This window comes from Epinephelus moara, chromosome 6, assembly GCF_006386435.1.
Source record: "Epinephelus moara isolate mb chromosome 6, YSFRI_EMoa_1.0, whole genome shotgun sequence".
Classification (NCBI taxonomy): domain Eukaryota; kingdom Metazoa; phylum Chordata; class Actinopteri; order Perciformes; family Serranidae; genus Epinephelus; species Epinephelus moara.
Window position 1 is genome coordinate 6,230,015 of NC_065511.1, and position 13,640 is coordinate 6,243,654.

The 13,640-nt window shown below is 39.5% G+C and overlaps 1 protein-coding gene across 1 annotated transcript in view; it reads left to right on the forward strand.

Moving 5' to 3' along the window:
• ascc3 (activating signal cointegrator 1 complex subunit 3) overlaps nt 1-13,640 on the forward strand; it is a 252,720-nt gene that overhangs the window by 79,998 nt on the left and 159,082 nt on the right. The window contains exons 9-10 of the mRNA XM_050047693.1: nt 4,962-5,165; nt 9,191-9,331. Of these exons, the coding sequence (XP_049903650.1) occupies nt 4,962-5,165; nt 9,191-9,331 (345 nt within the window). The remainder of the gene's footprint in view (nt 1-4,961; nt 5,166-9,190; nt 9,332-13,640) is intronic.

Here is a 13,640-nt window from a genome sequence, read left to right on the forward strand (position 1 = left end):
TATATATATATATATATATATATATATATATACTGTATACATGTGCCATTGCTATTGATGTATATTGCCATGAAAGCCGTAGATTAGCTCCCAACTAACACCAATGTGAATAAAAAAAGCTCCCTCTCCTTCCTGATAATCAACATTTGATAGGGGTAAAACATAGAAATGGTACATTTACAAGGATCACAGTTGCACTGTCTCTAAAAGCGGTGACTAAATGCAACTTAATGGTCACAAGCCCCGAAATTGAGTTTACTAGCAGCCTAAGCAATGGGTGTAATAGTTTTTTAGACATAATTTCTGAGCTGTTTAAATTTGCATCGTTTCAGATGAAATTAGGACGGAACTGGAAAGCTTTGAATGGCTGTAATCAACTTTTTGTCCATTTGCATTTGCCAGTGGAGCTGTTGCCTAAGCATAGATATCAGATGCCCATCACAAGTGCATGAAGCCAACTTTTTGTTGAATGTACACACATCAGTTAGGTTTCAGTGTATTTTTCTGTAGGAAATAACTTGTTGGTGTTTTCACTGGCAGCGGGTATTGCTCGTAATCAGCAGCCTGTTTGCAACACAATACAGCCTAACTATCACATGTACACATCAGTGGCTGTTCACCAGAAGCCCCCGGCCCCTTACAGCACCTAGCTGAAACCACAGCCGCCCTTCACTCCTTCCAGCTTAAGTGGACTCTAATAAAGTTGCTCTTTGATGCATTAATAACCTCCTCCTCCCTACTGGGCTGTGGGGCCAACTTCCGAACAGCACCCGGCATATCCTCGGCTGACATGCACTCTTTAATTATTTCTTTCTATGAGTGTTGGAGCGAAACGAGGGGAAGAGGAAAGTGATGACATACTTCTAATGAATCCTTGAATAAATAATACTGCTGTCTAAGCTTAAGGCATCCTCAAGCAGCATTACTGGGAGAGAGGTGGAACGCAGAGGATGCAGAGAAGGTAAAATGTTGGAGAAAAAAGGAAAAAGCAGATATGGAGGTAGAGAGCACACCTGGAACGACAGTGACCTCTATTGTATGAGATTCCAGCACAGCCTGAATTAAGCTTTATCTTAGCTTTATTCTCAGTTGTGATCCCGCTAGTTTACCAGAGTGTAATTAATTTAGGTTAAACACTATCAAACTATCACACTGTCAGCCTGCATGACAGCAGATACACTTCGACCGCTTTTATATTTATTTTCTATTTCCTGCTTGTGTTTTTCTGCTGTAGACAAAGCAGTCATGTCCTCCTGCCAGTCACTGTTATAGGCCTGGACTGCACCAGAAAGACAGAAAGATAATGAACAAAAAGAGCATATGTGCTGCGTGTACATCAGTGTCTTTAGGTTGAGCTGAAAGCCAGTCTGACATAGCGCATAGCACACACATAGTGCCCATTCTTGAGAATTGGGACAAAATATGTCCTTCGAAGAAAACCCCTAAAATTATAACAATGATTCTTTTTCTGGGGTGAAACATTATTTTTTTTAAGGATTTTGATATATGACATAAATGTGATTTATAAAATAGTTTGAACTGCTTTCATTTTTGTAACCTCTAAACAGCCTTGTCCCAGACAAGAATTCACAACTTCAAACTATTAGAAAACACAAAGTGTAAAATATCAGTGTGAAAGTGTACTGCTGTAAGTTATTTTTAAAATATATTTTCTTCTTGAAAATCTTGGCCATTTAAAGATGTGTCCCAGATGTTTGTCAACTCTGTCAGATTTCTACAAAAACATAATTTAATCAGGCTCAAAAGAAGTCAGCTATATCACAAGGACTCCTGTCTCACTTCCTGGTTTCAAAAAAGGCAGGGATGCCCCCTCAAGTACTGTAAGCTTTATATATATATATTTTTTTATAAAATTCATTAAATAATAATATCAACTCCGTACTGTAGCCCTTCTACATCCAAACTGAATAAGAATTATGGTTTAAAAATCATATTTTGATTAGCCTGTAGAGAATTCTTAGCAACTTTAAAAAATAAAATAGCTACTCACTACTCACTATGACTGCTGTGAAATTTATGAATATATACCATTTTGTCACCTCAGTAAAATGTTACCTCCGACAGATCTTACCTCTGACACTCATTTTGTGTGCAATTTAACAAAAAACAAAACAAAAAAAATCAATCACTGGGAGATTGGTCCATTACATGATTTAATAGTCAAGAATTTTATCTCTTGAAATATATTCCCCAGCCTAGCTGAAGAATCAAAATCAAAACAAAACAAAAATAAGGTTTTTTTCCCAATTCTCAAGAATGCGTAACAGATAAGAACTAAATTCCATTTTTTTGGATCCACTTTTATATGTGTGCAATATGTTTGAGCATTTAGAAGATAAAATAAGGATGATAAAAGTCAAAAAGCCAACACTCCATGTGAAGACTCCCTGAAGATATTGCCATTTTAACCACAAACAATCAGTTTTAATTATATTTAATTATTTGGAGGGATACTGGTTGATGCTGCAGTGTAATCAGCAGCTTGTTTGCCTTTTATAAGCATTTATCTATTTGGTTTCCATGAGTGGAAGCATATCAGAGCCATCCTCACCGCCAGAGGATCCTGCATACTGTGAGCTGGAGTGAACAGTGTCCTTTTAAGAATTAGCAGTACAGTGCTTTTATATTATTGAATTATTTTTATCTGTTTAAATCAATATATTATTGTTTTAAATGTGAATGTCGTTCTGAGAAAATCTATCCCCTTATTTTTGAACAAAATGCCTTCATATTTTCATGTGGTGTTTTGAATGTGTTTTTGATCTGTACACATGATTCACCTGTGCAGCAGCTGGATGTTTTCACTCCTGTACACGTGCAGTGTGCAGTGTGTGTGTGTGTGTGTGGGGGGGGGCACCAACTGTCCTTCACAGTGGCCATTTCTCCACTTATCAGAGGCAGTGTGAGATTTAGGGCCATCACCCACACTCTGTTGCCATAGTGAAGGCAGACTGAAGGCAGCTTGACTGACAGCTGATCCCACCACACACATCTTCTCCTCCTTCGTGCTTCTTGATGCTCCTCTTTCTGTGCAGTCATGTCGTACATGGTGGCTCAGTCACTGACACGTACTGTAACTGATCACATGTCTAGTTTTCATGTTGGCACAATGGAAAGAAGATCCTGCAGTGTGTTTCTGTCACAAAAAACGCGGTCGCCAATTTGCCGATGGGGGCAGCTGGGCACCCAATACTGTTGAGCTACGTCACAGACTGCCAGTCAACAATGGCACTGATCACTGCTTTATTTTGTTATAGAGCCCCAAAATCGGGAAGGTTATCCATCAGTAAGATGTTTAAAGGGACAGTTCACCACAAAATCCTTTTTTTTTTTTTTTTTTTCCTAAGAAAACATTAAAACGTAAAGACGGGAATTTGCGAAATTTCAAAGGCAGGTAGTATTTAACATTTTTATTTGAGATTGACTTAAAGGGACAGTTCACCCCAAAATAATAAAAAAAAATAATAATGAGAAACTGTATGGGCTGCTAAGTGCTGGCTGAATATTGGTTGTAGAGTCTGCCTTCTCTCCAATATAATGGAAGTTTCATGAAGGAACTATTTTCTCTCTATTAAACTACACCTGCCAACCGCATCACTGTGCAGAATATACATATAAATATAATATACATATAAATATGTATATAAATATAATATACATATAAATATGTATATTATATGTATTATTTATCTGAATATGTAGTTGTTATTTTAGGGTAAACTGTCCCTTTAAGTCAATTTCCATAGAAAAATGCCCAAAACTAACTGGTTCCAGCCTTTCTAGTTTCCTAATTTTGCTGCTTTTTAAATGAAATTGAACAAGTATCATCATTTAGCTACTTTTGTTTATAACTTAGAAAAAAATGATTTTTCCAACTATCAAAATCTTGTAGAACAACAACAAAATAAAGGTAAAACATTCACAGTCCTTTCATTCTCCAGTGGTGGGCAAACTTGAGGCAAACTCGAGCAATACTTATAAAGACATTGTCTTAAGTTCTCATGAGGAAGTGGAAGGGAGCTGATTTTTCCTTTGAAGGAAGGTCACAGCAATTTTCTGGTCCTTTGAAGGTCACAGAAACATCTTAAAGTCACTTTAAAAAAAAGTTTTTTTTGGTGAGAGTAACATTTCAGTTAATAGTATCAAAAGTAAAAAAGGAATCAATTACATTTTGATAGAAGATTTGACAGTGATGAGTGATGACAACTGGTTAACATAATTTCATCACAAAGTGGGTCAAATGTGAGCAGGGTTGGTTCGCACATGTACCAATCAGCTGTAACAGTTACCGTTGTCACTATAACTGTATTTAGAGAAATAAAAACAAGTTTGAAAGGTTAAAAACAATGTTCATATTGTTGGACATTCCTACTGATAATTTTCCAGAAATGTTTGGTTGTAGAAATGGACAGATATTCTATTAAGTGTTCATGTTTTGTGATTCTTGTTTAAATTAAGTTGTTTCTGTTGTTTTCTTCATTTTTTTGTAACTGCATCTCGTTAACATTGTGCCAGCCAACCCTACGATGGGGCTGGCACAAATGCACATGACTTTAATCACAAGGAAATTAATTCATTAAAAGATAATTGTTTATAGCTGAGACCTTAATCTTTCAATTGCTGACGGTTAGAATATTCTACCATAAATAATACCAGAGAAATACAGGAGAGAGTGAAAACGTGCCAACCAATGCCGGTCTCCCCTACTGTCATTACACCATGTGCTTTCCATTTGATTAGAACAACTTGTATCCATCTATTCAAAGGAAATACTTGAAACAATGTGTATTGTGAGTTTCTTTATTTCTCTGATGTCTTTTTATTCAAATGTGCTCTGTTAATCTTCCATAAAAATAATGGCTTTATTATAGATTTTTGTATGGTGTATTGCAATAATGAAACCTTATTCATCCTTTCCTTCCCTCACTGTGTTTGCTCAGATCGGGCAGCTGGTGTTCAAGGGGATGAAGCGTCTAAACAGGATCCAGTCCCTGGTGTTTGAGACGGCCTACAACACCAACGAAAACCTTCTCATCTGCGCTCCAACTGGCGCCGGCAAGACCAATATCGCCATGCTGACCGTCCTTCACGAGATCCGCCAGCACCTGCAGCCCGGCGGTGTCATCAAGAAGGATGAATTCAAGGTCTGACACTGAAAACACACACAAACACAAACCGAGATCCAGAATATGGGGCTGCTTATTGCTGCTATGGTGGATATTACACAGTTTGATTACATATTACACTGGTTGTCTGTGGGAAGTGTTTAACCTGGACTGACTGTAATATGTCTGTCTCGCTGTCAGGCACAATCAAAGTCAGAATTAAAAAGAATTTCTGTGTAATGTCTTAGAACGTCTGTGATAACTGCTTAATATTTCCAGTGTTACTCCACCCCCGAGTCTCTCAACATGCCTCATGGAGATTAAGCACGCTCCTTGCTGAGACTCACACACCCCATGCAGAGATTCAGATCTGATCCTCGGAGCTTTGGATGCTGGGATTTCAGGCAGCGTTAAAATGGGAGCTTTGTGATAGTTTAAAGTCAAGGACAGCTGGATTTACTTGATTATGTTTCCTCCGAGATGCTTCGTCTGTTTTGCTGATTCGTGCGGCTTTTTGTCATTTAACCTCAGTGGCGATCTGTACCGCTATTCCTTGTCTTTTCTCATATATTTAGTTGTGTTTTCTTGAATATAAAATTATCAGAGCTAATCTACATTATGCATTCAAACATCGGCTAAAAATGCTGAACACTGACGACTGAAACAATGAGTGATAAACACCTTTAATTGCTATGCATTTTGACAGGTGTACACAAGCTGTTCAAAACTGTCCTTAAAACACTGGAAGTGCTGAAATGCCTTCCTTTCTGCCTCTCTTTATCCTCCTACCTGAAGTGCATACAGTGAGTTCTTGCTCACAGTTAGGGATGTCCTGAGCTGACACACAGAATCAGGATTGTGGCCAATTTAGGCATTTTAATAAATCAGTATCGGCTATATAAAACCTGAACCATTCCCTATTCTCTTACAGTTACACTGGCTGTTAAAAATGTCTCTGAAAACTCTGGAACTGCTAAACATAAAACCTTAACAATGCACATTTCCCACTACAAAGGGAACAACAGTTTAGAGGACCCATTCGATTGTAAATTATTAATGAAACTGTTAGAGTTTCTGACTTAAATGGTAGCTTAATCATTTTCTTATAGCTAGCCATCGAAATTCCTATGTCACAGTTTTGCAGTATTACTGAGTTTGAAAGATTGCCATGATTTTTAATTAACAGTGGGTCATGTTGTTTTGTTAAAGTAGGTCAGTGGGAACATTTGAATTAGATGAGAATCTGAATGTATATGCTGTTCTTGATATATATTATGCAGTCTATATGGATAAAAAACATCATGTACAACTCTCGTGCCATGCTTCCTTTCTATCCTGTCCTGACAAAAAGCCACTGATATGAAGTGAAAGTTGTTTTTATGCAATAATAAGTGATTGGAATGTAGCTATGACCAAACATTGATATTGGCCTTCAGCTTATTGGCAAGTGAGATGACATTTACTGATGGAAGTGCCTGATGTTTTTCTGTTGTGGCCCATCAGTTTTGCGCAGGCTAAAAAGCAGGACTCCAGACCAAGGGCGTAGCACCAAATTCTGGGCCCTTAACAGTCTCCGTGGGCCCCCCACCCTTCTTCTCTGGATCCATGTCTCTCTCTTGACCCTTGTTTTTACAAAATCAGTTTGCTGTCTTTTACCTGTCCTTTCCTTTCTTTCTTTTTTTTGTGGAACCCCAATTTCCCCTTCTTGGGGAGACAGATTTGTTGATGTTTTCATAACAATACAAAATAGACATTAGAGAGGGAATTATGATATATATATATATATATATATACATACATACATATATATATACATATNTATATATATATATATATATGTATATATATGTATATATATATATCCCTATAAGGTATAAAGGCTTTTAAGTCAGTTTTTTCTTTTCAAAGACGTTTTTAACGTAAAAGAAGGTTATATTTACGGTTGTTTCGTACATGCGTATGATTGAATTTTTAAATGTTTTAAATTTTTGAATTTCACTGCACCCTCAATTTCTCTCTTTCTCTTTCGTTTTTTGCAAAGTAATCACGGCATACTGCTAGCTGTTGTTCATGAGGAAAGAGAGAGAGGGATTTATTGTGTTAGATGGAAACAGGCTGACTGGCTGTCTAGATTACATGTGGTAGGTGCAGGAAAAACAACCAGGCTTCTCCTCCAGATGGAGGCTCACGTGTTGACGTAGTCATGTGATGCTACAGGATGAATCATCATCAGTGGACAGCTACCTGTACAGTAAAGAAGTTATTTTTATATTTAGGCAAACTGAGATTGGCAAACTTTTAACAAATGAATGGAGTTTAAACATGGATAGCTGACCCCACTGCTACCGCAGTTCTGACCAATTAGGAATCTGTACCAGTTTGACTGATTCTGGTTACATCTCCCTCTCCTCAATAATGACATAAATTCAAAACACTGTTGTTTTGCATCTATTTCAATCAGTACGTTTACATGCACAGTTAGTGGAGCTACAGTTATAGCTCGACTAGGCCATTTAATTGGACTACTGTCCTCATCCCAGTATACAAGCACGGGAGGGGAATCAATTTAATGACCAAAGTATGTCTGACTCTGCTACGATAGGTGGAGATATGCCCCCTTTCAGCTTGTTAGTATTGGACCTTTTTCTGGTTGACCTCTTACATCACAGACCAAACAGTTAACAAACAAATAGCTACGGTTAGCTAGCAGCAAACTGGTACCGTGGTGGACAACTTTACAGCTCTGTTCATTTCAGTCCTCCAGAATGCACAGCTCTGTATGTAGGTTTCACCATGTTGTTACAACCTGTCCTTTCCTCGCTCACTCTGTTAATCATGAGACTACTGCTGCTCCTGGACAGACTCACACACACAGTGACAATCATAACTGTTAGCATCACATGGCTAACGTTACTACACACCTATTAACAGGTTTAATTACAGAGTAGAGCCGTTTGGCATCAGTGTGAGATAGTTGGGACTGTTAAACCAAACATCCCCACAACTGTCATCTCATTTGCTGCAACATACATGACATTACCTTTCCCTACCCACTTTAAACCAGTGAAAAGAGCTAAGATAGAACAGTTTAGACAGAAATCTGTAAATAGAATAATATAAACTGTCCCAACACTGGCAGATCATTTTGTGTTCATGTAGGACCACATCACAAACTGAGCGAGAAACTAGGTTTTGAGGGGCTTTAATGCAGAGCTGTTCAGCTGTCAAAAGTATTTAAAATGCTTTACTGATTTGAGAGTAAGCCCACTGTAGGCTGAGTCTGCACTGTGCAGCTGTATTGTGTAGGGAAAAAAGATTTAAAAGGACCAGAAAAAAAAACAACATGATTGAGAATTACCTTCACTATCTGCATTTTACTATACTGTACCTATCGCCATGACTACCCTCCTTCCTTCCTTTGTAAGAAATTGTCACTTTGGTTTTACTTCATGTTTGTCCTTCTTTTCATCTACAGTAATTATTAGATGGGCAGTTTCCGTTGTGAGTGTTGTTTCAGAAGTTTATTATGAATACATGAAAGTGGTCAAAATGAAATACAGCAAGAACTGGAAAATAGAATCTTAAATATATGCACAAAAAGTCAGCTATTGGCAGCTTGGTCTAAAAATATTGGTTCGTCTTCATAAACCCATTGTGTCAAATCTAAAACACACACTCAGATAAATAATTCAGACATCCAAAAGGCTTTGTTCTCTTTCATGAAGGCTTACTCACACACACACACACACACACACACACACACGCTCGCTCACACACGACGTTGTGCAGTGCCAGCCAGTGACGATAGCCACTTTTCATACATCACCATTAAACTTTACCCATGCAAGTGGCTGGCATCATATTTCTCAATAAATTGTGATTTGTGCTGGTTGCCAGGGAACAAATGATCCTGCCTCTGTTTGCTCATTTATCACATCGGTGTCCTTCCAGTCCCACTCTCCTGTCCCCCCTCCAAACCCCACCCCCATCCTCCACCTTCCTCACTCTACCCCTATCTGTTCTCTATCCTAATCATCTCTGTGTCTCTCTCCCCCTCTCTGTAGATAGTATATGTGGCTCCTATGAAGGCCTTGGCAGCTGAGATGACTAATTACTTCAGTAAGCGGTTGGAGCCACTGGGCATCACCGTTAAAGAACTCACTGGAGACATGCAGCTAACCAAAGGAGAGATCCTACGAACACAGGTACACACACACACACACACACACACACACACACACACACAGAGTTCTACCTTGTCTCGAAAAAATCTGCTCACACTATAGGTAGAAAAAGCAGTCCGTCCTCCAGGTTCCCTCTGCTCCACATGTATGTTCTCTAGCACCCCCAAGTGGATCAGATTGTGACATCTATCGGAGGCCATTTCATCGTTTTTTTCTCCAAAATTCATCAGTCACAATTCTGCCAATTACGAGTCACAATTTTGTAATTCAACTAGATGTCGAATTTAATTATTATTAACTGCAGAGCTGTGGATTTATAGTTGCTTTCAAATGGAAAACAGATGACAAAGGGGCCTGTTTAAACACTCAAACAGCTGCTGGGCCTGATCTGGCTTTGTGAGTGAAAGTTAAGTCAATTTTATTTATATAGCCCAATATCACAAATCACAAATTTGCCTCAAGAGGCTTTGTAAACTGTACAGCATACAACACCTTCTGTCGATTCGGATAAAAAAAAAACTTCCCAAACAGCCTCTTCAGTGGGGAAGAAATGGAGCACGACAAGGCACAGGAAAAGGCCCTGCAGCCCGCTGACTTTTTCCTTTCCTGTATTCTTAGAGCAGAGAGCAGAGAGCACTGGATGGCTTGGAAGTTTGTTGTTTATGTCCTTATTTGTACATGGCCTTACTGGTTTATGTCACTTTACAGAGCCTGGAATTCATCTTTCAAAATGCTTCATAAAATTAAATGCTTCTTATAGGGGGATTTATACAGTGTGTGTGGTGTGTGTGTATATGGCAGGGGGCCTTGATGCTTACTACTACCTTGCCCTATTCTTACCCCAGTTTGCATTTCAGCACTCTTGGCAGGATTCTCTGAACTACCATATATACACATTGCTGTAATTTTTTTGTCCCTGTCCTCCTCCTTTCTAGTGGGTCGTCTGTTTGAGCTGCATCAATGGTCTTAGTCTCTCTTTCGGTGGCCCCCTCTTCTTTCTTTTCTCCATGCTCTATTATTTCCAACGACTGAGTTGGGACTGTTGACATCTTATAACATCGGATGGTAAAAGGAACAGCACCGTACATTTTACAAATCGCGCAGCTTATTTGATTGTTGTTGTGTTCAAACCAAGGATATATTCTAAGCCTGTTGGCCTCAAACTTATCTTTGGACTGTTGCTTCCCCTTAATAAAGGAATCAATTAAATTATGTGCAGTATCAGCCATACCACACTCAAATTTTGGCCCCTCCTCATATACTTTTTCCAATCCTTTGTTTTCTTTGTTTCATTTTTCCCTGCATTAGTGTTGTCACGATACTAAACTTTTTGTTTCGGTACCAATACCAATATGAATTTCGATACTTTTCGATACGCTTCGGTACTTTTCCTAAGGAAAGTCCTTTTGGATACAAACCTTTAGAACAATAAATAGTAGGGGTGTAACGGTACCAATAAAATCATGGTTCGGTAAGTACCTCGGTACGGACGTCACGGTTTGGTAACTCAAAAGTTCCACCAAGTTTGTGTTGTCTCGTGTTGTCTCCCTTTGCGATTCAGACTTTCTCTTGCCTTTTTTCAGGTACGCCAGCTGCGAATGTTGATACAGGTGTTGTCATACACACCACTTGTGCAATCTGTGCTCCAATAGGAACAAGAAAGGCGTTTGTGTGCATAAATGAGTAAAATAAATAAACTAAATTAATGAATTGAATCAATTTCAAAGTACCGGTATTTTCCAAATGCAGTATAGTACCGTTTGGAATACTCTAGTACCGCGGTACTATTTTAGTACCGGTATACCGTGCAACACTACCCTGCATCCTAAGTCCCATTTGTGTGGGACTGTACTGCTGCCCGAGGTTCTCCTGGTCTTCATGATTCAGAGATTGTTACTGATAAAAAAGTCATAACACTATTGTTTTTATGATTTGTTGTTCACAATGTAGAATTATGAGGAAAAATAATAAGATGAATCCCTGCACCGATCAGTAGTGAGTTTACTGCGCTCTTTCATATTTTGAATGTGTCAAGGATGCAGGAGGCATACCTGGTAACATCACTGGTGATGTGTATCCAAAGCCTGAATAAAGATAAAGCTGTGGCTGGCCATTGTTGTGAATGCAATATCTCAAGAACATCTTGAGGGAATTTCTTCAAATTTGGCACAAATGTCCACCTTGACTCAAGGATGAACTGATTAGATTTTGTTGGTTAATGGTCAAAGGTCAAGCTCACTGTGACCTTGCATCCATCTCATTCTCAGGAGAACACCTTAAGGGAATTTCTTCCCTTCTTGGTGGTCAAAGGTCAAGGTCAATGCGACCTCATCTGTTTTTCTTGTGAACGCGATATCTCAAGAATACGGGAATTTCTTCAATTTTGGCACAGATAGTCAACAATGAACTGATCAAATTTTGGTGGTCAAAGGTCAAGGTCAGTGTGAACTCACAAAATTGGTGTCCTCCTTGAGCCTGTGCTGATTGTATAGATCTTCTGTGCTGCTGAGGGGAGCATGTGTGTAAAGCCTCCACGTTTTCACGGACATGGATGTAAACTATTAGAGACATTTGAATTTGAACTTTGGGGCGGCAGTAGCTCAGTCCATAGGGACTTGGGTTGGGAACCGGAGGGTCGCCTGTTCAAGTCCCCGTCCGGACCAAAATATGGAGCGTGGACTGGTAGCTGGAGAGGTGCCAGTTCACCTCCTGGGCACTGCCGAGGTGCCCCTGAGCAAGGCACCGAACCCCCCAACCGCTCGGAGCGCCTGACATCTCTCCACTTAGTGCATGTATAGGTCCAGTTTGTGCATGTGTGTGTTCGGACCTGTGTGTAATTGACAAACAGAGTGAAAAATTGAATTTCCCCTCGGGGATTAATAAAGTATATAAAATTTAAAAAAAAAATTTAAAAATGAATGGTGCACGGAGTCATACAACCGTGGGGCAGTAACTCTAATTTTCACATATAATTTGCATTTTTGACTAACTCAACTGCTTTATGTCAGCTGTGCTTTAATGATTAGTTTACTGTGAACTCAACAATTTGCATAACTACAACAACATTTTACTACAAGTCAATTTAAGACTACCACTTCCCTTAAAGGATAACTTTTAATGCGCAAACTTATACGGGACGCATTTGCCCCCATATCTACCTCGCGGCTGCCGGCTGCATCCGCCTCCCTCAATACTGAACCAATTTTAAAACGAGTTGTACCTATTAATCCTACGCACACATACACATGGGGAAATAGGGCCCAGGTTGACTAATACTGAAGTTATCCTTTAAAGCAAGTCTTACCTTTCTTGCATTTCACACAGCAGTTAGAAAAAATTTGAACATCCACAACTCCCGCCTCCCTCCAAAGTCCCATCCTCCTCCTTCTGCAACTCCACCTCCCTCCAACGGCCTACTCCCCCCCTCCTCCATTACGTCCTCATTATAGACGTAGCCGTTGGCAAGGTAACATTAGATACACGGAAAAGGAGAGCGAGTGTAACGTTACAACCAAGACAGTCAAACGCAACCCCGGAGTTTTCTTAGAACCATTTGAGAATGGTATAATGAGCTCTTGTCCAGTGCATTTAACCAACAAATATGCATTTAATATATTGAGTCCCACCATAGAGGTCCTTTTTGATAAACAAATATGTGTACAATGCACAGCTGTTATTAGAACCAAAGTCAAACCACCAGCTTAAAGGAGCTATATGTAAGAAATCTAAAGCAAATAGTCATAAAATCCTCCTAATATGTCACAGAGACTAAGGAATAATGTTCNAAGCAGCATTAGCAGTGTCCCGGTACATAGCATTAGCAGCCGGCTCCTCCTCAGCTGTATCCCGGCAGCAGCGTTAGCAGCAGAGAAACCGGACTTGCTCGAACGGTCCGCTGGAAAACCGAAGATCAAAGACGCGGCGACTCGGCCCTGCCACGGCAGCCGCCCGTGGGCAAACAAATCAGTCTCCAGCGTGCCGCTGTCCAGCAACCTCGAATCTGTAGGGGAGGGGGGGGGCGGCGGACACGACTCCCGGCAGTATTTTGAATTTGAGTGCAGTAACCGTTTTGGCCACATTCTTACATACAGCGCCTTTAAATATGCATTTGAAGTTATTAGTCAACTGCTTTCTTTTCTCATCAACAACAAAATGCAAAACTGCATATTAGGCGTAGGTGATAGGGTCATTTTTGTTATAGACAACCCTTAAACCCACCATAGTCGTATTTTGTGCTACCTAGAATATGTTCAGAAACAACAATCAGTGATGACAGCCCTGTATTACTGTATGTGTTCCACTGATGTCACATTTATCCATTATCTTGCAC